The sequence below is a fragment of the Phodopus roborovskii genome, unplaced genomic scaffold, assembly GCF_943737965.1.
Source record: "Phodopus roborovskii unplaced genomic scaffold, PHOROB, whole genome shotgun sequence".
NCBI lineage: Eukaryota > Metazoa > Chordata > Mammalia > Rodentia > Cricetidae > Phodopus > Phodopus roborovskii.
This window is the reverse complement of record NW_026126416.1, coordinates 19621768-19648221: the sequence shown is the minus strand read 5'-3', so window position 1 is coordinate 19648221 and position 26454 is coordinate 19621768. Positions and strand designations below refer to the sequence as shown.

The 26454-nt window shown below is 40.0% G+C and overlaps 1 protein-coding gene across 1 annotated transcript in view; it reads right to left on the bottom strand.

The window, feature by feature from the left end:
* Positions 1-23757: 23757 nt before the first annotated feature.
* The window catches only part of Hao1 (hydroxyacid oxidase 1), a 47655-nt gene continuing 44958 nt past the window's right edge, over positions 23758-26454 (bottom strand). Inside the window, exon 8 of the mRNA XM_051183315.1 lies at positions 23758-24676. Within this exon, the coding sequence (XP_051039272.1) occupies positions 24606-24676 (71 nt within the window). The 3' untranslated portion in view covers positions 23758-24605. The remainder of the gene's footprint in view (positions 24677-26454) is intronic.

Below are 26454 nucleotides of genomic sequence, written 5' to 3'. Positions count from 1 at the left end.
TTTTCCATCATTCTACTGAGGCCTGTGTATCATCCCCCCCACCAGACATGTCCCACTCATTCAAGTGGAAACAGGAACTTTTCCTAATCAAGGCAACTGAACAGACCATATTAAGCAAGAAGACAAGAAGACTGCAAATCCAACTGTCTATTACTCATAGTTAACTGACGATCCACTGATGATTGTTGCTCAAGAGAAACGTTTACTAAAGCAGTAAATCATCCCATTGAGCTATCCCACCTGTTCATCCCATGAGGATGTATGCCATTTAGAAGAGTTGTTCTTGTCACTCTGTAAGATGGGTCTGACACTCATTGAGTCTCTCAAGCCTGAAATCCACAACTGCAGCCTCTGTTTAAATACAAGATGTCATCCTAGGACCTATGCGGATTGTTTCCTATGACCTGTGAAATTCCCAGAGGCTGGGAGTGCTATTTTTGCCTAAGACTGCACCTCAGAGAGGCTTTAAGAGAAGAGCCTTGCGAAGTAACCAGTGCATCACTCAGGTTCAAGATAAATAAATACATTAATTAAGTAAATAAATCTTAAATACATTGCATGTGATTAGAGCCATATCCTATTTTTCTTTCTCTTAGTTGGCATTCCTTAGGAGTGGAAACATATCAAAGACATTCCCACATAAAAGTCCACACTGAAGTATGCTGAAGTGTCAAATTGAGTACCAACAAAAGGCAGGAAGCAGGGAGTTCACAACTTAACTTGCCCTGAGCTCACTCTATTGTGCCTAGGTACCAAGAAAAAACTTGGGGTCAGAACTAGCTGCTTCTGTTTCCTTTCACTGTTGAGATAGTAAACTTCAAAAACTATTGATTTGACAAGAAATTTCCAAGTGTGAGTAACAGGTTGGTAACTCTAGCTTTCAAAGGCATGTTTCAACCTAACACTTTTTCAAAATTACAAAAGCCTCTATTATCTTTGGTGAGTTCCATTTTCTATGTGTCTATTTTTAGATTCTACTGAGTCCTTCCCCTTACTAAAAAAGTAATATAATTAATATTATTATTATTAATAATAATAATAATAATAATAACAATAATAATAATAAAAAGAAAACAAGCAAGAAGTAAAAAATACCAGGAACTTCATCTCATGCAACAGTAACCATCTTGTTTTCAGTTTTAAATGAAAATCACTGAATCGACCAGAACCTCCATATTGGATATGAGTTGATTCTTCCTGGCCATATCTCAAGTGTATCCCATAGGAGTGTCTTAAAATGTCTTTAGTGTACCTCCAGATGGGATTGCACTCTCCTTGCACAGATGGACTGCCCTTGGAACCTGCTTTGCCTCTAATTGTAATATCCACTTCTAGGACAGATAGTATCAATGTAGGCATGTGGGTCTACTATTATGAAATAAGAATACACCTTGGTTTTGTTTGGGGTGGGTATTGTGCAGTGTTGGTGGTCTTCCACATTATATAATGTTGCTAGGCAATTATCAGGGCTTATTAAGAATCGAGGTACCACATATAGCAGCCAGGCTTTGAGGAACTAATCCTTGGGACTGCAGCAACTCATACCCCAGACACTTTTCCATTTAGATGCTTTTCATACAGTATGAATTGAAACAGATGTTACAAGATCCATCTTTCTAAGAATGAGGAGCTGGGTAACTGAGAGTTCCTGCTAGAACAGATCATCCCAAATAACTGGCAAGTGAGCCTTGAGAGGCACCTCAAACAGGATAAGGACTCCAAACTGCTCTGATGGCTTCTAGCAGCTTATGATCTTAATCACCTCTAAGAAGTGAGCAAGTCAATACCCTACCTTTGAGTTAGTAACAGAAACCTGTTCTTCTCAATAAAATTAAAGTCAAATATTGGGATAATCAGAAGTTTTAAATAACACATCAACTAATACCTGATTCACTCCGTGGCATAAAAGCATGGAAGCTGTTATTCCTGCTAGTTAATATCTATCTTCTCCTTAAATTTCCTTTTTACTTAAATCTTATAAGAGAGAATCAGTCACTGAAAATCTACTGTGTACTTGTCCGTCAGTGTTCTGGTGGGGGGATGAAAATGGCTACACAAAGGAAATAAGTAAGATGGTAGAAAAGGATTACATTATTCACCGTCAAAAATTGTTGAGTTTTAAGAATGTCAAGAGACAGACAAATGATAACCCGGACCACAAGCAAGGCCAAGAGGCACAGCTTGGAACTGTAGCAGGCAGATCTCACTATGGAGTCCCCCTAAGGGAAGGTGATGAAAGTTTCTGGCTTAACTTTGAGGCTGCCCTTAGAGAGGTGATGAGGGAATTCAGAGCAACGGTGGACAGTAGCTGGTGAAGAGTGCTTTGAGGAGAGCCACGCGGAGGGATGGATGTCAGCAGCCCCAAACAGACAGCGTGTTAGGCCACTGCTCTTGCTTTGTGAGACATAACTGAAGCTCGTCCTGGCAGATAGAGTGGGACAAATGAGGCATAACTAAAATAAGAAGAATAGGCCTCTGAAACTGAATAGATGTAGAAAATATCATGTCCAAAAACAATGTAAATAAGATGCAAGTTCTTCTGAGAAACTGGATGATGCTTTTCCCAATATTTTGAAGAAAACTATAACCAAATGTGAAGTGGTATGCACAAGTTCCCCAACTGTTCACAACAGGACCTTTGAGTCATCCCTATTAGAAGATGACTATTTAAAAAATGGCCACCCATAGGATATACAGAAATACTGATGTCATAGGAACTGCCTTTATAATTTCTGTGCCTAGGAAGACCCTACGCTACAGATCTGCAGATACTCATTGGAGATTTGCTCAGTCACCACCCAGCTTCATTTAAGAAGTAGTCTATCCATTTATGCTTTTTTTTCAAGGGAGTGTTATTTTCTAAAATAGGCAAGCTCCTTCCCCATCATTCCTTTAGTAGCCACAGTATCTACAGTCGATGTACTACCTCATCTCCTCTTCCTCAGAAGCTCTGTGTCATGTCTAAGGGCTGTGGATGTGAGTTCTTCTTTGAAAACTACTCTCTAGGGCATATCCTTACATCTCCAGCACCATCTGTTTACTCCCTGTGCCTAACATCCCTTTCCTGGAACACTTCCACACACAAGCACTTCCACCGCATGAGCAGAGCTTTGGTGAAGTGGAACTCTTAAAAGGAACTCTCTCAATGCCCGCTTCGCCTGAGCATCTCTACACCACTGTGACTGCTAAGACAAACTAGGCTTCTTTCAGCCTTGTAGTCGTTAAGGATAAAGGTCATCCACTGCTCCTGCATGTTGTATGAGCAGTGATCACATGTCATTTTGAAGTTCTACCTCAACTTTCTACCTTCTTCTTTCCTTCTTTTCAGGTAAAACAAGGGAAGGCTTGATTTCCAAGCCATTGTGATCAAGTGTTTCTTACAACTTAGATCATATGTAATTGACCTTGTCAGGTAGCTACACCACAGCTCTACAGGTCATCTGGATAGCTGTGCTCATCTGAGCCAAGCTTCTCCTGGGCTCTTTGAGCATCTGGAAGTCTGCTCTGCTGGCATATGGAGCAGGGTCTCTACCACCAAAGCTGTCTGCATGGTGTCTCACCATCTTCTGCCTGTTTCACCCAGTCTTGTGCAGGCAGAACAGCAAGGGTTTGAAATAAAGCCCCTCTACCATCCTTGCCTTATAGTGAGGAAGCCTGTAGCAATATACAGTAGTACTTCAGTCACAGACTTGGTTTCATACTTGCCATGGCCTGGAAGCACAACCTCCTACCTGACCTGATCAACATACATATCTTCTAGGATGATTTTAAGCAAATCACCTTGATCCCATCCCACCCCTACCCCACCACTCACAAAAAAATAAAATAAAATAAAATAAAAATAAAGGAAAAAAGTTTGGAAACCTTGCAACAGGATTTCTTGCAATGAAACATGCTGACCTTGAGTAAGCTGGTGTAGACAGCAGTGCGTCAATGGTCACTAAATTTTTCTTGAGTGCACAATCAAACTACAGTTCCCTGCCACCACCGTGGTTTTAGGTAGAGATATAAGACAGTTTTCTGCTACTGGAATGTGAAAGGAAATGCCTTCATGGGCTTTAATGCAGAATTAGTCAAACTACAGGTGACAAGGCATGAGGTTCTATTGAAGCATAGCCACACACTCAGGCATATATCACCTATGGTGTCCAGTGCAGGCTAGCCCCACAGTGAAGTTGACTTAACAGATTACAAGTGGCCCACAATTATCTCTCCATTACAATGAGGGATAAATTGACCTTTTGTTTGAGATGTGTTACAATGGAATAATTGCTCGACTCTCTTCCTCATTGGCCATCTGGAAGAGACAAATAGTCAAGTTCTGGTTAAAAGGGCTCAGAACTTGTATTTCTAAATGACTACATACAGTAGGTGCATCTACCCACACAGGCCCATTTCACAATTACCGGAGAGACACACTATGGACAAAAAAGTATTACTGCATTTTCCTAAGGTACTGAGATGTGGAGAGTATTTGTCGCAGCAAATAACACAAGTATGCACAGCATACTTACCTTATATAAACATTATATCGACAGATCAGGTAATTGTAGCACAGAGTACTCAAGGTATTTAAGACTTACATTAAAGGTTTGAAAAGGTGGGAGTTACTGCTGAGAATTCATGGATAGTTTCAAACCAACCTCAAAGTCATCCTCAAGTGACATGGACTAGAAAAATTGAACTTTTAAGGCCAGAAACTCAACCCCTGCTATTTGTCAATAGCTTGCCCATTTGTTTGTATTATTAAATGCTGTGCTGTTTTGTTAATATTTAAACGTTAAAGAAAATAGTTATGCTACACTAAAGACAGCTTGGTTTCACATTATTTTGGGAGAGGAGTGGTTTCAAGACAGGGTTTCTGTGTGTAGCTTTGGGACCTGTCCTGGATCTCATTCTGTAGACCAGGCTGACCTTGAACTCACAGAGATCTGCTTTCCTCTGTCTCTTGGGTGCTGTGATTAAAGGCATGTGCCACCACCACCTGGCGGTTTTACACTATTTGAAAAGGAAATGTAGACTAAGAAATCCAAACTACATTTGTCTCATCTCCAGACAGCCACTGTTCTAGGAACACGGGAAAGAGGGAAAGGAGGTCAGGCGTTCTTGGGAAACCAATAGCTCCCAATCGCACGAGCATAGAGCTCAACAGTGAAACAGTCTAAGAGAAATTGGAAGTCTAGCCACTGCCTTAGATACAGAGGCCAAGATGTCTGTGTCTCCACAGTGTCCTTCACCTGCCCTGTTACCCCCCTGCACTGTGAGTCACTTCCCATGAGAGCTCTTCGGATTCCTTCCAGAAGCATCTTTCTTTGTCTTCTGCATTCCCTGAAAGCAATAAATGCCTAAGAGGCACATATTATATTACAGGGCAGCCCAAGTTAAGTTTACACATCTGTCTCACCTACGAGAGGTTCCAAGCTGGGACCATTCCCTGGAATGATGTTTAGAATACAGACTATGTTCACTATATGCTTGTGGAAATAAGAGAGAACTGTTCACCAGGCCAGCGTGTCCCCAAAGCTGGTGAAGACTTACACTCACTTAAGAAACAAGGAAAAATAGGGATGCTCCAGGCATAAGACCACGCAACTGCATCTTTCACCCATGATAGCAGGGCAGTGACTTCTATGTTCCAGGCTAAGTAGGGAATTTTGTGATCTCAGGAATCAAAGTAATCTGTTAAATCCACCAGGGACTCTAAGGCACAGAAGTTAGGTGGAGAACATCACAGTCCAGGGGCTGTAGTTGTTGAGGGTCTTGCATATGGCAGGAGTGGTTTAAGTTTGGGGGCTGGAATAATGAACAAAATGGTTCAGAATGTCTGCTCTAGGAGGTTTGTGTTCTAGGAAGTTAAGCAAGAAAGCTGATTTAAAAAAATAAAAGCAAAAACTAAACAACATGTTTATAGTAAGTGCTAAAAGAAAAAATCAAATGAAACTGTGAGGAAATGCTAAAGAGGTTTTACTTTATGACAGTTATGTATCTGTTTAGTGTATATGTGAATGTGTTTTTGTGTTTGTGTGACTGTGTGTGTGTGCGTGTGTGTGTGTGTGTGTGTGTGTGTGTGTGTGTGTGCATGTACAAGTGATCATGCACATGTATATACCCTCCTCACATGTGGAAGTCAGGGACAGCTTGTAGAAGGCAGCCCTCTCATTCTACCATATTGTGTTCAAGGACTGAACTCCATGTAGCAAGCTTAGGAGCAAGTGTTTTTTCCCACTGAACCACCCAGCCAGCCTACCTGCCCAGAGGGTGCATTTTAAGTCATGCAGCCAGAGAAGACTATATTGAGAAAGCAGCACTGAGTAAAGATCAGGAATACCAGGTAAACAGACCTAAGGGTGGGAGGATTTTTTTAAGGATGTAGAAGCAAGCAGGAGTTCAGAATGGCAGAGCACAATCAGTAAGTAACATAAATGAGGACCTAGGATGGAGCTTGCTATTCACATGGAACCCGCCCCCCCCCATTATAAGTTATTTTCTCTTCCTTCCAATGACATGGAAAGCCCACAGAAGTCTGGGTAGAGAAGAAAGAGGTACCCACTTAGCTTTTAATAGTGTCTCTGTAGCTAGCATGTTGAAATTAAAATGAAATGGGGACAACATAGGGATAGGGAAATCCTAGAAAACTCTTGTCTGCAGTGCACGCTTGAGATGATGTCACAAAAGACCAGGGTTAGCCAAAAAAAAAAAAAAAAAAAAAAAAAAGGTGGGGGCGAGTGCTTAGATCCCACTGACATTTGAAAGTCAGTCTTTGCTTATAGAACCAGGAAGTCAAAGAGAGCAGCACCAAAGTTTGGGGTCAAACAGTTGGGGCAGGGTGTCAGGTGTGGGGTGTGCTGAGATGTGGGAGATTGGAAAATGAGCCGAGACAGTGCTCAGGAGATTCTTCGTGTGGGATCTAGCTGACACACCAAAATAGAATTTTTCATGTTTCTTTCATTGTGATTTTGCCTTTCTTTGGCTTTTGCTGTCCTATTTCGAGTTTCAACCCTCTGAAGAAAGAGTTAAGAATTGCACGTCTGAAATGACTGATGCCATGAAGCACCGTGGAGTGAATGTTGTCAGCATTTACATGTGGGAACCCAGCACGATGCCATCAACCCCAAGCACAGCTTTCCTCTGGCTGTTGGGGACTAGGGAAAGGAAACAGGATTTCACAGCACCCTGGGGGCTCTTGGCCAGAGAGCACAGGGTAGATTCTTTGCAGGCTAGTGTGGTGCCCTTTCTGGAAACCCTCAGAGTTTGCTAACTCTTGGAAATGGAACCACCCATCATTAAATCATAACCTGAGGGGACAAAAAGTAACAAGGGACCGCTCATGCCTACCTCTCTCTGCCCAGAAAGCATTAAGAGCAGCCACAGAAACTATGATTTCAACCAAGAAGATCTGAAACCTGTGGATTTCCTCTTTAAGGAAACCAGAGTCCATCCTTGCAACCCATCTCCCATTTCCAGCTCCTCTCAAAACCACCAGCTCTGTCCTCGCCACGCCCAGCCATCAAATCCTGGTAGGAACAGCTGTCACCACAGAAAGTCATACTGGGCCAGGACAGCCAGCTGGCTCAGGAATTCACAAACAAACTAACCTTGAATTTTATTTTGAGCATCAAGGCTAGCTAGCCCCTTGTGTTCTTCAGAGTCATCTCTGTTTTTACTCTTTGATAAACAAACACCAACTCAAATGTCATCTTGAGCTGTGTTGTAGGGTTTCAAGGCCACCACCCCCTGTTGCCTTCTTTGCTTCAAGTCTTTATATTAGCATACAAAGCAATGGCACTTTTATACTCACTTTGTTCTGATTCGTTTCCACCCCAACCCTCCTCCCCCCAGTGCCTCCTCTCTCCTGTACCCTGTTTTGAAGTCTCCTTTCATAATGGAAAGCTTTTATTTAACTCTTGACAGTGTGAAGATGAAGCAGCCAAACTCAAGCCTCCACTGAGATGCTCAGGGGAAGAGGCTTGGAAACTGTTGTTCTAGTAACAATTTAGTGATCATTTTCCACAGTGTAGACAGAAGTCATGGAACTGGCAGATGACATAACCTGGCATTTTAAAGGAGCTAAGAAACCAACAAGTGTATGTGTTGCTGCACAGCGCCACCTACTGACCAGATGTGCGATTGACATGAGCGAGGAATAGAACCAGAGAGAGCAAGGGATACACTGAGAAAAAGGAGATGGAGATGGGGGGAATGGGAAAAAGAGACGCTATGGACTTAGATTAGTATCCATGAAATTGTGTATTCCACTGATGCGGAAACTGAGCTCAGAATATCTAATAAAGTTCACAAGGGGAGCAAAGGACCTTCAAATCTCTGTAGGAAAAGACACTTTAACATTGTCCAAGTTTAAAAAATAACGATCCTTCTGTAACAATGAAGAATAGACAGACAGATAACGCAACATAACAAAGATGACAGAGACTAGCCAGCTTGTGGAATACACTTCTTTTCCCCAACAACACAAAGGCATTTGGACAGAAAAATGTTGGTATTCAAAACGTTGCATTTGACAATTATACAAAACACATATAATTTAATTTCATACCTCACACCTTGTATACAAGTTAAATAAATATCTTACATCTGAATAAATGTAACTAAGAAATTTCATAAAGAAGGGGAAAAAATCTTTGTGGTCTTGCCTAGGGCTAAAAAATCTTAAATAAATAGCAAAAGTACAGTTATTAAGGAGAAAATTAATGGGCAGATAATATCAAAAGTATGAAAGAATACTCTTAGTCAGCCACTCTTTAGTTGAATACAAACTCCATCAGTCATATTTTAATGACTGAACTGTGTCCCAGAGAGTAGACCAGGTCCACATTCCACATCAACCTTGAGTACATGCTCATCATGAATGTTCTATGCCTCCAGGAATGTTTTCGGTAGCTAATACAATAGTAATATGTGAGTGCTGATTTAGCCCCTGTCGTTTCCTCATCAGACTACAAATTACACTCTCACTGGCGTGTGGGACATACCCTAGCTCTGAGTCCAGGCACCAGTGAAAAGAGGTCAGACCTCGCCACCTACAGGCAGAACATGAGCTATTCTGGAGTTAGCATGCCAAAAGCACAGGTCAACTAAGGCAAAAAGGAGGGGAACTCACTGACACCTCCACTGCACTGTGGACCGTGTGGTACCCTCACAGTTGTCATATCCCTAGCATCATGGCCGTTTTTACTCTGGGATCCACTAATATGTTTCTTGCACAGCAAAAGTTTCACTTCTTACCAATAATTTCCTGTATGTCTCTTATGTGCTAAAGCATATGCTCTATGTTCATTTTGTTGTAGAAACAAGGAAGACCAAGGACACTTAGGAGGAGAGGATGCAACAGATACGTGATGGGGGTGCTTGCCAGTTTGCTTGGGAATCCTGTCTGCTTTCAAGGGCTGGAATTTCAGGTGGAGCTCAGCACCCAGGCAGCATGTGTGAGGGCTCTGGGGATCTGCACTCCCTCCTCTTGCTTATGACACAAGCACTTTAGTCACTGAGCCATCTTCCTAGGCCTGATATAGGGAGTGTCAGGGCTGAGAATGTTAGGCTTAAAGCTATCGGGCTTTACAGTACCTTGCCATTCTAGCTTTTTTTTTTTGTTGTTGTTGTTAAGATATTTTTAGAATTCCAATCTTGACTAAATGATCTTTGAATGTTTCACATTGTTGACCCAAATAAGACCAACTGTGAGTCTTCCATCCTTAAATGATATCATTGATGTGTTCCTAGTTACAACATCAGAGTAGCCAACAATTAATTCTGCTAGAATGTTTTCAAGTGGAAAAAGAGTCAAGTATATTAGTCTCCATCACCTTCTCTAGCTCTGAAGTTCAATGCACTTTGAAATGGGATCTGGCTATTGACATCAGATAGATGTTATTTTAGATATAGTCATCATTTATTTCCTGAGAGTGTCTTCAGCGAAATCCCTTAAACATCTGCCTTGTTGTTTCTTTCCCTGAAATTTTACTATCAGTAGAAGATGGTGATTGCTATGAACAAGGATCTTCATCTGCATTACATACTTCTGCGATTGCTCTCATCAGTCATATGATGATTTAAGCCTCTGGCTTAAATGCTTAGGTAAATAAGTGCTTCCTCAACCCTGAACCTATAATAAAAATGGGGGCTGAAATTTCACAAACCAAGCCATCCTATTGATCTGTTACATTCTTAGGACAGAGTTTCTGCAAATGCTACATTTTTAGATGATCAGGCATGGTGCTGCCACAGTAACTCAGAGCTCCCATCATGATCTGAAATTTGGAGGCAGGAAGAGAGAACCTGGACCAGGTGTGACACTCTTTTGCCAGCTGAGCCATCGGCTGGCTGGCTGGCTGGCCCCCAAAACAGAAACTCTTGATGCATTGCACTTGTTGCTCTTATGGACCTTCGTGCCTGTGTTCTTCTTCCCTCTTCTCCACCCTCTTAGCACCAAAAGACCTTGGCTCCGATGCTGCACTCCCTCATGCTCCTTTTTCCCTCAAGCTCTACATCGGTATCTCTTTCTGTTTTTTCTCTTTTTTCATTTGTAGAAAACCATAAGACTGTTTGCTAATAACTGCATGGCACAGTTAATACAAGGCTGTCTTGAAATATCCTTTGCCAATGATATTAATTCAAAACTCTCAAAGCTAGCCTCAAGTAGATTCCTAGGACAAGGGCAGAAAGCAGCCACATTTCTTTGCCAAAATGCAACTAGAATGGTCACTACTTCACCTGGTAACATTGTTCCCCTCTGAAGCCTTTTAACCAGAGCCTCCACAGTCTACATTGTTCTGAGCATGGTTGTCTTCTAAGATCCTACTAGAGTGACCCCTTAAAGAACACTTATAGTGTTCAACCACTTTCCTAATCCAAAGTACCAAACAGCAGCATGTATGAACATTCTGTCTTGGTTATTTTTCTTTTGCTGTGAAAAGACATCATGACTAAGGCAAATCGTTTTTTAAAAGCATTTAATTTGGGACTTTATTACAGTTTCAGAGGTTAATCCATGACTACTGTTCAGGGAGTGTGGCACTGGAGCAGAAGTAGCTAATAGCTCACATCCTCATCTGAAAGTTGCTGGCAGAAAGAAAGGGCCTAGGGCTTTTTAAATCTCATATCCCACCTCCACCTCCTAATGCTTCCCAGAATAGTTCCACCCACCAGGAATCAAGGAAACAAATTGAAATATATGAGCCTATTAGAAGCCAGTTTCATTCAAACCACTACCCCAAGGGCCCTTTGCAGTATCCTCCTTAGATTTGACCTTTTCCTCATTGTTACCTCACTTCCTGATGTCTCTTGGAAGTGGTTCCCTGGTAAACTACACGGGCTCTATCCGCATCTGGGGTAAGTGTTTCCCTGGAGCCCACCACCACCGTGGACACCTGCCTCTCCATGCCTGCTAGACAGTGGCACTGAAAAAAGAAAGAAAGAAAGAAAAGAAAGCAGTGAAATGCACATGGTTATCACAATTTCATTGTGGCTACATATTTGAGCCTTCTCTTCAAGCAAAACAATAATAGATACATTAGCTATTTGAATGCATCTTCCCATCTTAGTGACTTTCCTTTTCTTGTTTCTACAGCTTCAGGTTAACCTCGAGGTGACAGTTATATGACAAAGGGGAAGCACAAGGGTGGCAGAAATAGTCAAAGGACACAGCCCAAAGAGGGACAGAGAAACTGTCCAAGTGATCAAGTGTGGTTACTCCTTCAGCAGTGGGATCAGAGGCAATTCTCCTGAAATGAAAACTTCAGAGCATTGTAAGAAAATAATTTGCTTAGCAATGATAATTACTAGAGTAATTTAATTGCTTACATACACCTTGAAATATTCTTTTCTGAAACTGTCACTCAGTAAAGTATTAATGCAGACTAGCATTGCTCCTTTAAAGGATATTTTAAAGGATCTCCTTCACTCTTTCTTTGAACTATTAAAGTTATTATACAGAAAGGAGCAATTTTCAATAATTTACCCTCCAAAAAAACCAACAATAATAAAGTAGCTGTGGACGTCGTGTGTTTGACTTAAGGAAAAGGGCTTCCCTTCCAGGACCTCACAAATGTACAAGGTTTAATCACAGCAGATCGCTAATGAACAGGCTGCTCTCCCAGGCTGGGCCCCTGTGCAGAATGACTTCATTCAGGGCTACTGCTCACGCATGGAAAGTGTTGGTTAAAAAAATCCCACAGAGTTCAGCCAACCTTTTCCTAACTCCCCCGCCCCTTATTTGTCTTTCTGGTCTAAGCCAGGAGTAACATAAATATTCATCAGCTGATGTTAGCAACTGCGAAGTTATGAATGAGACTACGTAGCTTCGTTCCGATCCTGTCCACAATATGGCAGTTTCTCCAAGCAGCTCCCAGGCAAAGGACAATTTCCAAACTCACACCACCACCACCACCACCCCAGCCTTATTCAAAGCCTTTTCAGATTCAGCCCCCTTTCCTTTCAATGCTCGAAGCAGAAACACTGTCTGCTTAATGTTTACTCTGGGGTTACAGGAGGGGAAAAAGAAAAATACTGCTTTGCCGAGGTTTAAAACTTTTTGATGCCTTGACATAATGGGTGCATGTGTCAGTAGCAGGGTTTGTTTGTTTGTTTGTTTGTTTAATGCCACTGTGGCAGGGTCATTTTTAATATCAAATTCCAGACAGATACCTGGGGCACTTATTGTTCAAAGAGAAGAGAAAATAGCCAGAGCTTTGATCTCTGTCTATTGCTTGACTAATTATCCAGACAGGTGTTCAGAGAGGATGTTGAAAGTTCTTGAATAACAGCACTTCAAACAGGTCCTCAGTGCTGAGACAAAATGGGGAGAGAGGGTAAGGGACTGCCTGACAGAGGCCTGTGATGCAATTATGTGTACTTTAATGCATATTCCCCACAAATTACTGCTTTTGAATATGGACTCTTAATTTTCCAGTTTCTAGCTCAAAGAAACTTTAGTAGAAAGTTGGGTATCAATTTTGGAGCCAAGAGGCAGTGTCAGTATTGGGAACCCACCATCCAGGAGTGTGTAAACACCAATCAAACATGTTTCCATGGAGATGGCTACGTTTGTCAACATACAACATTCTGCTCTCAACTTCATTGTTACTGTCTTTTACTAAAACTCAGTGTCGGGTCTTTCCTTGTTTCTGGAGAAACAATGCCTATGTTACATGTGAGTTCCTTGGTGGGATAAATCTAGAACTTGAGGGGCATTTATAGGACGTGTCACTGTAAGTACCATACAGAGAAAAGTCTCTCTAGAACTATTCTGCACTATGAGCTATGAGCTTTGAACCATGTGTGCTGGTCAGTATCTCTCACTGCCAGGGCCCTGTTTTTTGTTATTTGTTTTTTTGTTTTTTTCCTAGGTTTCACCATTTACCATATCTTACAGTGGAAATAATTGTCTAAACCACGGAACCAAAGGGATGGAGAATGGAGTTTCAGGTGTTCAAATCAGGAGCAGATCTTAAGCTGGCAAGAAACCTAATTGGAACAGGCACCCATAGCCAGATTCCTGTTTCTGTCTCCATCCTGGTGTCTGGCCTTGCCAAGGCCAGAATGGGAGCCAGGGGCAAGTGTTCAACTGTATTCTCCATGGCTCCAGTCCTTACCAGAACAAGGCTGATGAAGATTCAATGGAGGGAGTCACAAGCAATGACCTGTAGGAAAACTACCCAGGAAACATCAATGATGGATTGTCATGTATACCCAGAGACAGCTGGGAAGCCAGCAAAGTTAGCAAAGGAAATATATACATATTTCCTCTCTCTCTCTCTCTCTCTCTCTCTCTCTCTCTCTCTCTCTCTCTCTCTCTATCTCTCTAGCCTGATACTGAACATTCTGACCTCGAGTGACTGAGAACAGAATTAGTTGTTGCTCTTCTTCAGAAACTTTTTTTTCATATAACAAACATCACAATACCAAAATTAATTCATTTAAATACTCATTGCTTTCGTGGCATCAAGGAAGAAAGTGGCCTTATAGACAATGACCTACAAAATCTTCTTACAAATGATTCCATTTCTCCGCCTTACACATTGTCAACAAACTCGTCAGAGTAAGAGGGCTCAGATCAGGAGGGGCACAACCCAAGCACAGTATCGAGGTGGCTTCTGGAGCTGAGAGCTCCATTGTGCCAGCTATTTCCAGCTCTTGTGTGACTTTCTTTTAGTGTCGATCTTGAGAGCCACTGTACCTTCCTTGCTTCACATGGTGCCTTTGGCATGTGAAATGGAAAACACAATTATTCCACTTTTGAAAGTACTACTTAGACTCATTTGGAGAGTCCTGCCAGAGATTCGAATTAACAGATATGGGCCTTCTTATAACTTAACCTTGTTTTTATTGTAGTAAAACTTATCAGTGTTGGTTCTGCTACAGTTCGTTGACTGATCTTGGGTAAATTATACACTTTCTGGGTGTTTTTAAGCTTCAATGAAGAGACAAGAGTTTAGAGTTCTCATCATGCCCCCCCCCCAGAACTCCAGGACTTCCCTATATTATATCTGTATCCAAAGCTTTTATAATAAATACCTAGACTGGGGAAAGTAATTAACTTCTTAAAACAAGTTTGTAGCAGGTGGGTCTCATCAAAGCCCAGTACTCCACTTTAAGTGTATGGGAATAATTTAGGCATGCCAAGAAGAAAGCAAACAAGAAGGTAATTTTGGAAGAATGAACAAATTCACTTTAATTAATTTCCATCATCCCATAATCTTAAATTGACAACCTTGTTCCAGGTCACTGATGGGAGATTGAGAAAACAAAGAAAAACACTACTTAGACGTTGGACTAGCTCCTACAGATCATCATTTCACATTTGTACCTGGATGCTACTTTCACAAGGCACTACAAGATTAAAACCGAAGAAGAAATGCATCCTCCTTTGGTTTCAAAGAAGAATTAATTCTAGAACTGTCAAGAAACTAAATTGGACAGATGTTCAAGTCCCTTTGATAAAAAGATATAGGATTTGCCTATAAACTATACTTACACTACAATATATGTAAGATCATCTCTAGATTACTAAATACATGATAAAATACAAATGCTTTACAGTCATTATACTGTAGTGCTTGTGCATGAAGGCAAGGAAAAAAACGTTAAAGGCAAGCTTAAGTTTTGGCCAGTGGTTGATTGGATCTATGGCTATGGGACCCACAGACACAGATGGCTGATTGTATTTTTGCAAAATTTCTTTTTTTTTTAATGAGAATATAGTCAGAAAACATGAGTTGGTTTTGTAAAATGGTACAAAGATAGGGTTTGCAGGTTTCCCATACACATGAACCATTCAGTACAGAGTGCCAAGTTAAACTTGAATTTCACATAACAAGTGATATTTTGAAGCATGTCAAAAACATTGCATGGGATATATTTTTACTACAAATTTCATTGTTCCTGTAGAGTATCTGCTGTTTTGTTGCCAATGAAGTCAACATACACTGGGAACAGCATTATCTCTTCTCTTACCTCTTCATAATCCTGAGGACCTAGAGTGTCCTCATTTAATAGATTTTCTTCCTAACCACATATGGCAGGTCAAGAAATGAGTAAGTAATCAGGGTGAGTTCAGTTTCCTCATCTTGAGTAGCAGCTAGAAAAACCAGAGTGAAGTTTTCTTGGCAAGAAAGGCAGGAGACATGAACCTGGGGAACTACAGGCAGCTGACTGTAAGAGGAAGTTGCTGGTCTGGGACACAAATGCACAATGGCAACACTCTGGAGGAACGAGACCAGAACCATGTTCCCCCCAACCATGCTATTACTAAGGCTTGGGGACTTCCTCGTTCTTGTAGTTTTATGTCTAACTCCTTTCCCTCTACTTACTTTGTGTCTTATCTTCAACAAGTCACCATGAGTTACAGCATCTCAGCTGGGCAGCCTTATCATGCTTAACTATTAATTATGCATTTTGTTTTAAGATGATGGCAGCATGATTGCCATGCATCTCATGCCTTTGCTCTACTTATCTGGCTACAGAATTTTTTTATCTCATCTGTATAAAAAATGCGTGTGACACATGGAAACATGACTGACTTGCTCCAAGCAATGTTAAAATTCTGTTCCTTTGTTGAATTTCTGTTGCTTTACTAAAGAATCAAAAGACTTTTAAATGCTGGGATCTATATTTAAGAAAAACCATACTTTTAATACTACCATATTATCCTATTTTTTGTGAACCAAATCCTTTCACAATGACAGTTTGTGATTATAAATGCTCTTTTGTACTTTTAGATTTATGTACAAAATTAATGTTCTTAGAATTTTTCTTGAAATATTATGATTTTAAATTTTCCCAGTTGCTTGCTTTTCAGTATTCAAGTGTGTGTGTGTGTGTGTGTGTGTGTGTGTGTGTATGATTTCCCAATGTAAAGTTTGTATGTCAGAGTTGGTCTTAAAAATGTCTCTATAGTACCAAGACAATTCACCAATCAATTTAACAAATATTTCCCAAGCAACAGTATCTTTTCATGCAAGGGGCTGATTGGCAATACTATAAAAATTAAATGGCACATTCTCTTTCTTCCTGTACATGGCAACCTAGCTCAAAGCACTGTTTCTCTAAATTCTTCACACTTCTACTTAGAACATCAAGTAACTGCACTCATAAGTCTAAAAGTAAGAAAGAAAATATCATCAAATGTCAACTCCAAGGTTGACTTAGGTGTATTGTAAAAACATGACTTGATTTCCAGGCCCCTTCACAGGGGGTTTCCTACAGCAGAATACATTCTGTGTGGTGTGAACTTGAAGCATGTTATGTGAGTGAACAGAACACAGTATACTGCCTGTACCCTATTTCTTATAAGTTAGTTAGTTAGCAGTTAATGAGAACAGAAACTTACATTCCTAAGTTAAATATTAGAACAACAAAGAGCAGTTTAAAGAACAGTTGATCCTAACAGGGCACTAGCAAACTGGCAAGAGCCCCAAAGCCCAGCTGACAGCTCCTGCTCCACTAGTCATCATGGCATGACTCTGATGCTTAGAGAGAGATCTAACAGCATCAAAGCAACCTCTAGAAAATCAAAGGTCGTTCACACAGCAATGCCTCTCCCAGGCTTGCTCACATCCTCCATGTGAAACTATTAAAATGCCCTTATTGATTGGATTGGATATTGTTTTAGTAACTATCATTGTGAGATTTTTTTTTCTTTTTTCTTTTTATTTTTTTATCATAGGATTTTTCTGTGTAACTTTGTAGACCAGGCTGTCCTGGAACCCACAGAGATCTGCCTGCTTCTGCTTCTCAGTGCTGGGATTAAAGGCATGTGCCACCACTGCCAGGCTCCATTGTGAGATTTCTAATGACAAACATACTTATTTATTTAACTGAACTGCTTCAACAGTGCAACCTGGGTCTGAATATGAACATTTCTCATATTCTAATGTCTGTAATTTTTGTTTCCAACTGGTAGGGTGAAGAAAATGAGTGCAGAATAGAAAACCAAATTGACTCCTACATTGTGAAAACTACTATAGATCCTTGGTTTATGTTTGATTTCTGACCAACAGTCAAAAATGTCAAGGGTCACAAGAACGTAAGATGCATTGAAAGTATTAGAGGTTAAATTCTTTAATAATGTGAGTCTTGTTCACTTTTTCATTGTAACTGGTACTTCTTTCATCTTACTTTTATTGGACAAGATGGCAATCACACAAAGACAATGAACCTCCAGCATCAAGAAGGTGTATGGTTGGAGAAATTATTAGACAGTAAGTAATTGAGATTCATTCATCATATATCACCTATAGTCAAATGTTGTCAAATGTGTGTTGTTATTTCCTTCACTTACTCACAGCAGAAAAGAGCTTCCTGAGTTCCTGGAGGGGGCATTTCAAAGCAGAGGAAGTTGAGGCATGCATGCCCTGGGCCCTTTAACTGGTACCTTCCCAAGAAAAGCCAGACAACCCTGGGCAGAGTCCGGCTTCCCAGGGGCCTTTCTTTCCCTGTTTCTCTGTTTACACATGCATCATTTTCTCCATCATTTGCCTGTCTGATGCAAGATGAACAGGGGATGGCAAAAGAGTTGAAAACCAATCAAATAATCCTGAAGAAATTGTTCACAGACCAAACGAAGATCAGCCAAGAAGCATTTATCTTAAATGAGGTTTGGGGTGAAATCTGTGGATTTCATCTAAATTGTGTTTACTTGACAACAAAGCATGTGGTATATTTGGTGGAGAGCAGGCAGTTGTTTTTGTCGTTCTGTGGACAAATCTGCCAGCTGATCCAATGGTAGCCTTTCAAATATATTAAACTCTGGATTTTGTATACACTGTCCTTGCCTAATTGTGACTATTTAAGAGTTGAATGAAATAAATCATGTTACCCCTTTTTCTTTGGTACATTGAGGTTTTGCTTATGCTTGTGCCTTGAGTATTATCAGACTGTAGTCATTGCTGTTGTTGTGGGTATCTGTTTGGGAATGTTGAAAACAATGTTGAGTCAAATGAATAAGGAGTTTTTTCCAAAATCTTTCTTCTTCCTTGCCATTTTAAAAAAATACAACTTAAAACAAGGGTATTCACACCATGACACAGATTACATTTCAACACATTTCAAAATGTCCAAAAGACTGTCATGTACTATTCTTTAATGTTTAAACTCATTGTATGTGTTAAGCTTTGGATGAAGATGTCCAACAAAGTCACATATGGTAAAAGGATACATTGTTATTTTGTGGCACCCTGAGGAAATGCAGCATTTAAGAGATGGGCCTACTTGAGGTTGTGAAATCTTAGAAGGGGCTCTTTGGATTCGAGCCTTTTCATTGTGTTTCTCCTGGGACATGCTGCCTCACCAAGATGCAAAGTAAAGGAACAGATGATAATGGACTACAATCTCTAAAAACAGGAGTCAACCCCTGTTCCCTCCTCTAAGTTTATTATCTCAGGTATTTTATTATGGCAACAAGTAACTATCTATACAGTAGAGTTAGAATATAAACTAATATTAGGGCAGAACTGTAAAAGAAAAACTAACCTTCTTGACTTGGGGAGAGCTATAGTCTATCCCTAGGGCTTAATATTTAATTGAGAGATTTGCTTGTTTATACTAAGACTGTTGAGATGGTATTCACAAATAAGTGAATGTTAGGGCAAAAAAAAAGATGACCTTGACTTGAGTAAAGCTACTTGTTCAAATGATAAAGAAATCTGTATATACCAAGTATGTGCCAGAATTCCTTAGAGAATGATTTCATACCAGTTCCTACTTTGATATTTGACATAAAGGTCTTTGTTTTCTCGACTGGGCACTTTTCACTCTGTCTAATAAACATTTTCATTCCTTTTAGGCTTCCAAGAGTTGTTATCACACTACATGCTTCATGTACGTCTTACTCCTGCTTTGATAACAACTTGCCCATACATCATTTCTTAACAGTTGTCCTCACATCCTATCAGTCAGCAATAGTGCCAGACACCTAGACAAAGAAATCTAACGTTCAAGGTTTTTAAACGTACAGAAGCACAGAGAATGTTGTCATTCTTCCAGTCAACAGCTAGTCAATGACTCTAGGAACTAATCGTATCAAAGAAGGACAAGAGTCGAGGGAAGATGGGAAGTAGCTGCTGTGGATGGACCAGCGTTATTGAAAGAAAGGCATGCTTGGTACTATTAAAACAAAAACAAAAACAAAAACAAAAAAAAAAAAAAAAAAAAAAAAAAAAAGCTTGTTCTTAGAATTGGAAGAAAAAAGAGGAATAGCTGTAAGAGTCTCGTTGGTTCTTCACAGCATTAAGACAGTGATTTATGTCTGAAATAGAAATGTGTGTGTGCCATAAACCAAAACCTTCCCCAAACCCTTAAGTTTTCATGATTTTAAAATACACAGGGTGTACATATGCTATAATATCTCTTTTCAAAGGGAAACACTTTAATTTTAAGAATATCTTCTTATGTTTCAGATTCTCTTCTACTAAATGAACATTTTACTTAAATATAACGCTCAATACAAGGCCCTGTTTCAGGAAGGACAGCTGTCTCTATCTACCCATATAGCTATCATTTCTTAAATATATACAGCCGTTTCTGAGATGATAGCCCTAACATTAAAAAGTTATTTTCATGTATTTAAATCTCTTGTAATTTTTATTCTTCTCTGTTTGTTTGAATTTTTAAATAATTGTTCTTACCACAAAGTCACTTCCTTCTAAGTAAACATAAAATGCACATTGGCACTTGTTAAATTACTCCCCCCCCCATGTTACTAGGTATTATTAATAAGATTTTCCTTTTAAGATTGTTTTGTAATTTACAATACATTTCTTCTGTTTCTCCCTGTTATGCTCATAATAAATTGATGTGCTACGCAGACAGTAGTCCTCATTTCACAGCTAAGATTAGAGGGGGCCTCGGACTGAGGTTCACAAACCCAGGTACTTGGGTCTTCAATATCCTAATCCAGGGCTTCCTGGAAGTTAGCCTTGGCCTTCAGATGCAGTGGGTGTGATTAGGAAAATCTCGCATATGATGGGAAAGCCCTTTCTGTCAATTACTCCATCAATAAGAAGATGCCACTGTTAGGAACAAAGGCCAGCTTAACTGCAAAAGGAAAATAAATCAGCCCCAAAGATAAATGATTCAACAAGAGGAAGCTGGTAGGAAAAGGGCCAAAGTCTTTTTCCCCAACCACACTGAATCAAAAGAAAAAGTGAAAACAGGAATGCCATGCTGCTAACAGAAACCCCAGCCTTCTCATTTCTGCATATAGGGTTCCCCAATTCCTGGCTTTTAGAAGAATCTGGAGAATTTGCCGTTGAACCTTCTCATTATCTAGGTTTGGATAATTATCCTTAGAGAAGCAAACAGGAAACGATTTGTTTGTAGAAGCATCTTTTTCCTTCCCTCAGCCATCTATTGACAATCCAGTTAAGGAGGAGAAGAGCCCTATTGCACAAGTTAGATTTGGATAAGAACAGGAAATTGTATTCTTCAGAATGGATAAAAGTTTCCCATCATATAAACATATAATAATGGCCTTCTATCACTTGAGTTAACATAATACCTAAAATAAATTGTCACCCTGAAGTCATTTTATAATTGGCAAGTGACATGGCGCACACTATAAAAGAGTACAAAGTCAGAGTGTGTCCTCCATCTTTATTTTTGTTGCTATGCAACTTACATGCAACACAGTGCATGTAAATAAATTATGAATTCTAGAGAGAAGAAAAAAAACAGAATCTTTTCTTCTTCTTTGAGAACAAGCCACAACTTCCTTTCATGCTATCCTAATGTACCACAGCCCTTTCGAGCTGTTTCACAAACATCAAGGTTTGGGCCAGATAAACAATCAAATGAATAACACAGCTAGGATACAGATGTAGTTTGCAAACTGCACGCTAAGAAGCACCAGTCCCACTGTGTTCACCCCTACAGGCCTGAGAATTGGGTACCCAAACCTGGTAGTTAGGAGGAAGTTTATTTCACACCCACACTCTTCCAGGTAACAGACTATAAGCAAGCTTAAGCAAAGGAAATTCTGGAGGTTTCCATTGGCAATCATCCCAAACTATTCAGGCCACAGGCATAACTCTGTATCATGATGGAAGAACTATTTCAGCCATGAGAGAAACAAACATCTATGAGGACAAGATGTTACAGAGAGGGGGAACTTGGTGCTCTTGAACCAGATGTAGGCCATATCTACATGGAACATGACTTTCTCAATGTCCAAACTGGATAGCTTTTTTTTTCTAGAAAAAGCATAAAATAATACTAGGTTTGCACTAATGAAAAGCAGAAGCAACTTCCAGAACAAAACACAACATAGAAACAACCCAGACACCTAGCAATGGGAGAAAAGATTACTGTGGCAAAGCTCTACAGTGGATCACTACACACTATAGACAAGTAAGTAAAACTAGCTACTGACAGATTTGGCATGAATGAGTTCTACATGGAATGAACAGAAGGCTCCAAATACCCAAGCATGTGCCATAAGGTTTGCGTCCTGTACAGTTCAGAAGCAGTCAAAAGCAATCTGTGGCCAAAGACACCAGTGATGTTTACTTCTGAAGTGAGGAATAAAGGAAATTTTCTACATCATGATCTAGAGGGGACAGACCTATACTTGTATAAAAATGTATCCACCCACACACTTATTTTTTTTTTTTGCCATGTTATAAGCTCCATATAGGCATTTTATGCCTCAGTAAGAAATAAAATAAATCAGGAAGGATCAATTGTTAAAGAGTGCCTAGTATTTCTAGGTGGCACATGGCCTCTCCCTACAGCTCATACCTGATGACTGGATCATTGAACTGGCTGGGTAAGAAGCCATAGCAGACACCCCAACAGTCTGTTTTTACAGTCTTGTAAGTAGTTTTGATGCAGGCCATGGTTCAATAGACACTGCCTTACTGCACTGCACCCTAGATGATACAACAGACAAATGCACATCCTAACAAAACTATCTTTTCCTTATTGCCTCCCCCTAAAATAATTCTGAAAGGCTCAGAGAACAGATGAATATTAAGCAGTATATTTGTGTATGTGTGTAAAACCTCCAAAGTACACCATGATTATGGATGATGCTTGTGTTTTGTGTACTTGTTTGATAATAAGCTTAACTTAATTTTTTAAAAACTCAGAAACAGAAAAGACAACCACAAAATTTAATAGCAGAACTCCTGGGAAGGAATGTATAATCAGCCCACTCCATTCCTGCCTTGATAATTTCTGTATCCTTATTTGTTTCCAATGGATCCAAACAGCTGCATCTTTCCGGTTATGAAAAACTTACCCAACATAGGGGTTTTGGACATAGCCTGACTCTGAAGACATAAAGAGAAATCTTCATAGCATAGCTTATAAAAATTATAGGAAATTTATACATCTATTCTCATTGTAATTTGAATAAATATTTCTTGTGGAGCTTCACTTCCTGAGCTACTATCAACATTTTAGGATGGCATCATCCAACAATGTAGCCACAATAAATATTACACACCAAGAGCAGAAGTATTTACTAATCAGTTGGGAATATTTCACTGATTGACTAGAAATGAGAGCATGTATGATATGAAGATAACATTTCCTCCACATCTGGAGGAAAAGATGAAAGCTAACTATTCCTTTTTTATCAGAGGAAATGATTGCTTGTTTTAATCAAACATACACATAATTTCAAAAGGAAAATCCATGTCTATATTGCTGTCCTTCAGCAATGATCTGGGATTCAGAAGCCAGATGGAGAAGATCATAAGAGAATAAACAAAATCATAAAGCAATATAACAGTCATCCTTTAAGACAGCAATTCTCTCAGTGACTTCATTCAACACTCCATAATGTTTGAACAAAGTTACTTCAGAAGCCAAGTGTGCCTCCCTTGCAGAAGGCTCTTTGGGGGACTAAAACTAACAGCTCTGTGGTGTTACCTTCACGGTGTCCAGGGTTCCACATTCAGAAGAAGTCTTATGTTCAAGACTTGACCTTCTCTTGTTGTTGTCTTTCAAAGGCTAACAATTTTACTTTCAAAACTGTGTCATTTATTTGACATTCAATGAAACAAGTGGAGTGTATACTGAGTCAAGCTCTGCCACCCTGTGCAAGTCCTGGACAGGGTGGGCAAGGTGCAAAAGAGAACCACAGTCACTTTATATGGTCTTCATTTAGCATGATAGAGTGTACGCACTGCCCCCATGCCCAAGGAGGAATGGCATTAAATAGAAAAATACAAAGAAGGCAACATCAATAATTAAAAAATTACTGTGGTAAAATGAAATGGCTTTTTTTTTTTTTTGGCTTCCTTCTGAACGATAATTCCAAATCTTTATTCACTATGAACCTCACAAAATATGTACTTGACTCTGAATGTGGCTATAAATAAGGAGGAAAATGAGATAATCAAGAAAGGTTCAGGGGGAATTAGGAAATCAACACTTCAAAAATGGCAATAGACAGAGTTCAAAATTGAAAGTAATTCCAATTTGTCCCAAATGAACTAGACACATCCTTTTCAAATGCAATGACTATCACATTGCATTCAGATATATTCAGACACTATGATATCTGGCTGGAACTCTACCTTCAAAAAACTAGGGTGCTAAAAGACGACAAGTCTCTAGAAAGTCACAAATTACCACCATCCATTTCAATTCTACCCAATGCTATTTTCTCAACAAGGCAAATCTAAACCTCATGTTTCTCTGGGCATTCCCAGCATTTCAAAGCCTAGCACACACTGTAAGAACCACTGTCTTAAGGAAATCTAAACATAAGACAGGTTAATAAACAGTGAGGTCATTATCTTTTACTTCAGCACACTACCTCCGATTTTACCAGAGGATATCTTTTGTTTCCGAGCACTTTAGCCTGCCAGGGGATGACGTTGTCTAAACACATTTTCAATGTTTTCTTTTTAACAGTTAATATATTTCCAGGATGCAAGTCCATTTCTTTCTAAAAGGTTCCTAGGACACCCATTGAAAAGTCAAAAGCAATGAACGAGAAGGGATTGCTATTTTGTTGGAGAAGAACGACACCCTTTGTATTGAAGTGGGGAGTTACAGTCTGTGGTCACCCTCTGCACAGTGTCTCTTTGTCAAGTAATACATGCTGGAAAAAAATAATACAGATGGGAAAATATTGTGCACTGTCAGATCTTGGAAACAGCCAAAGGATTTTTCCTCACCAATGTCTTGTCGATGACTTTCACATTCTGGCACCCTGAAAAAATAATGCATACATTTAATATGAAATGAATGCAATAATAATCAGGCAGGTAATCGTTTTCCCAAGGAATGTAAAACTTGACAAATGTAAGGTTTATGATTCAAGGTAGGCTTGCCAAATCTTATGTGGCATGAGACCATTTTTATTACCTAAACAGTCCTTAATACAAAATGACTGGCACATATTTTTATTAACACAAAGAGTGTATTCTTTCTGCCACATTTAATAGACAGCCAGAGGCTGAAAGCTCTCATTTAGGATATGTCTGCTGCAAATTAAAATGCATAGAGAGGATTCACAGGATGGCATTCTTCTTCTGAAGGTTCTGGCAAGCTCAGGCTGCACAGTAGCAGGGAGACAATCTCAGGAGTTGTAGCTATCCAGGTGATTTGGTCCTTGTGGATTACAGAAATTGAATCTCACTTCAACTTCAAATGAGGAAGCTGGTAATTCACTCAAAGCTTCCCCCACCACACACATACACACACACACACACACACACACACACACACACACACACACCACCACCACCACCACCACCGGCTAAAGGTCCATTTTGAGTCAAACACTAAGCAATCCACAGTAAACAAGGCACTTACTAATTCTTTTAACAAACATTTATTGTTTGTGTGCCAGGCACCACTATAAACACTGAAAACCCAGCAACAAGATAAAAGATGGAAAGGTTCCTGGTCATGCATTTTATATTCTAGAGGGGGAACATTAAATACATAATGCGTATTGTTGTAAAAAAAAAATAAGTTGTGTGACAGATAACTTATGAACAGTGATGGGTTGTAAGAAAAAAGAATGTAAGATTGAGGAGAGAAAGCTGGAACTTGGAGACAGATGAGCAGTCAAGGTTACCCTTTTGTGAATGAAAACTGTGCATGAAATCTGGAAGGGTGGAGGAACCCCACCATGCAGACACCTGGGAGCATCACAGGAGAGGGAAGATGCAGCACAGAGGCCAGAGGACATGAACATGTCTGAGAATCAATGAGCCTTTAAGAGGCAAATGAAGCTTCCCTGTAGCAACAGGGACAGTGGGGGTAACAGCTGTGACTGAAAGGGTGACCAGGCCCTTGCATACTACTATAGGGACTTTGGCATCAATGCTGAGTAAGTCAAGAGTCACTGGAGGGTTCCAACCCAAGGAGTACAATTAATGTTTAATATATGGCTACCCTGATTTCAGAGATCGAAGGAAAATGGGAGAAGGCAGGTAGACCAGGTTAGAGAAGCAGACCCCAATGCCCAGAGCGAAAGAAACTGGGAGGGAGAGGTTGCAGGTAGCACTGGTGTAATGGAGAGCTAAGGGCTTGGTTTAGACAGGTAGGGTTTGACCTAACAGTTAGAACTGACTGGCCAGTTGAATCTATGCAGTCATGTATCAAGAAGTGAGAAAAAGAATGGTGTTACGCCTGTCTTTATAGTTCTCTTGGACATGAAGACATCCCTGATAGAACTGTCAAAGCTAAAGGCTAAGTAACTAGGCACAGCCCCCCCCCATCCAAGAGCGCTGGGCTACAGAGCCATCAATAGAAAGCCAACTGCAAATTCAGTGTCCCAAATAACCTATTTTCTTCCCCCTCAAATTTCTTCTTCTCCAAGGAGCCTTGCCCATGGAAAACAAGAAATCAGCAAATGAGAATAAGAACTTGCTGTGATTTGCATCTAGTGTTCTCCATAGCATCCTAGTTTCAGTACCTGTTTCCCAGTGGTGGTGAAATGTTGGAGACTTTGGAGCCTTTTGGAGTTGGGGACTAGAT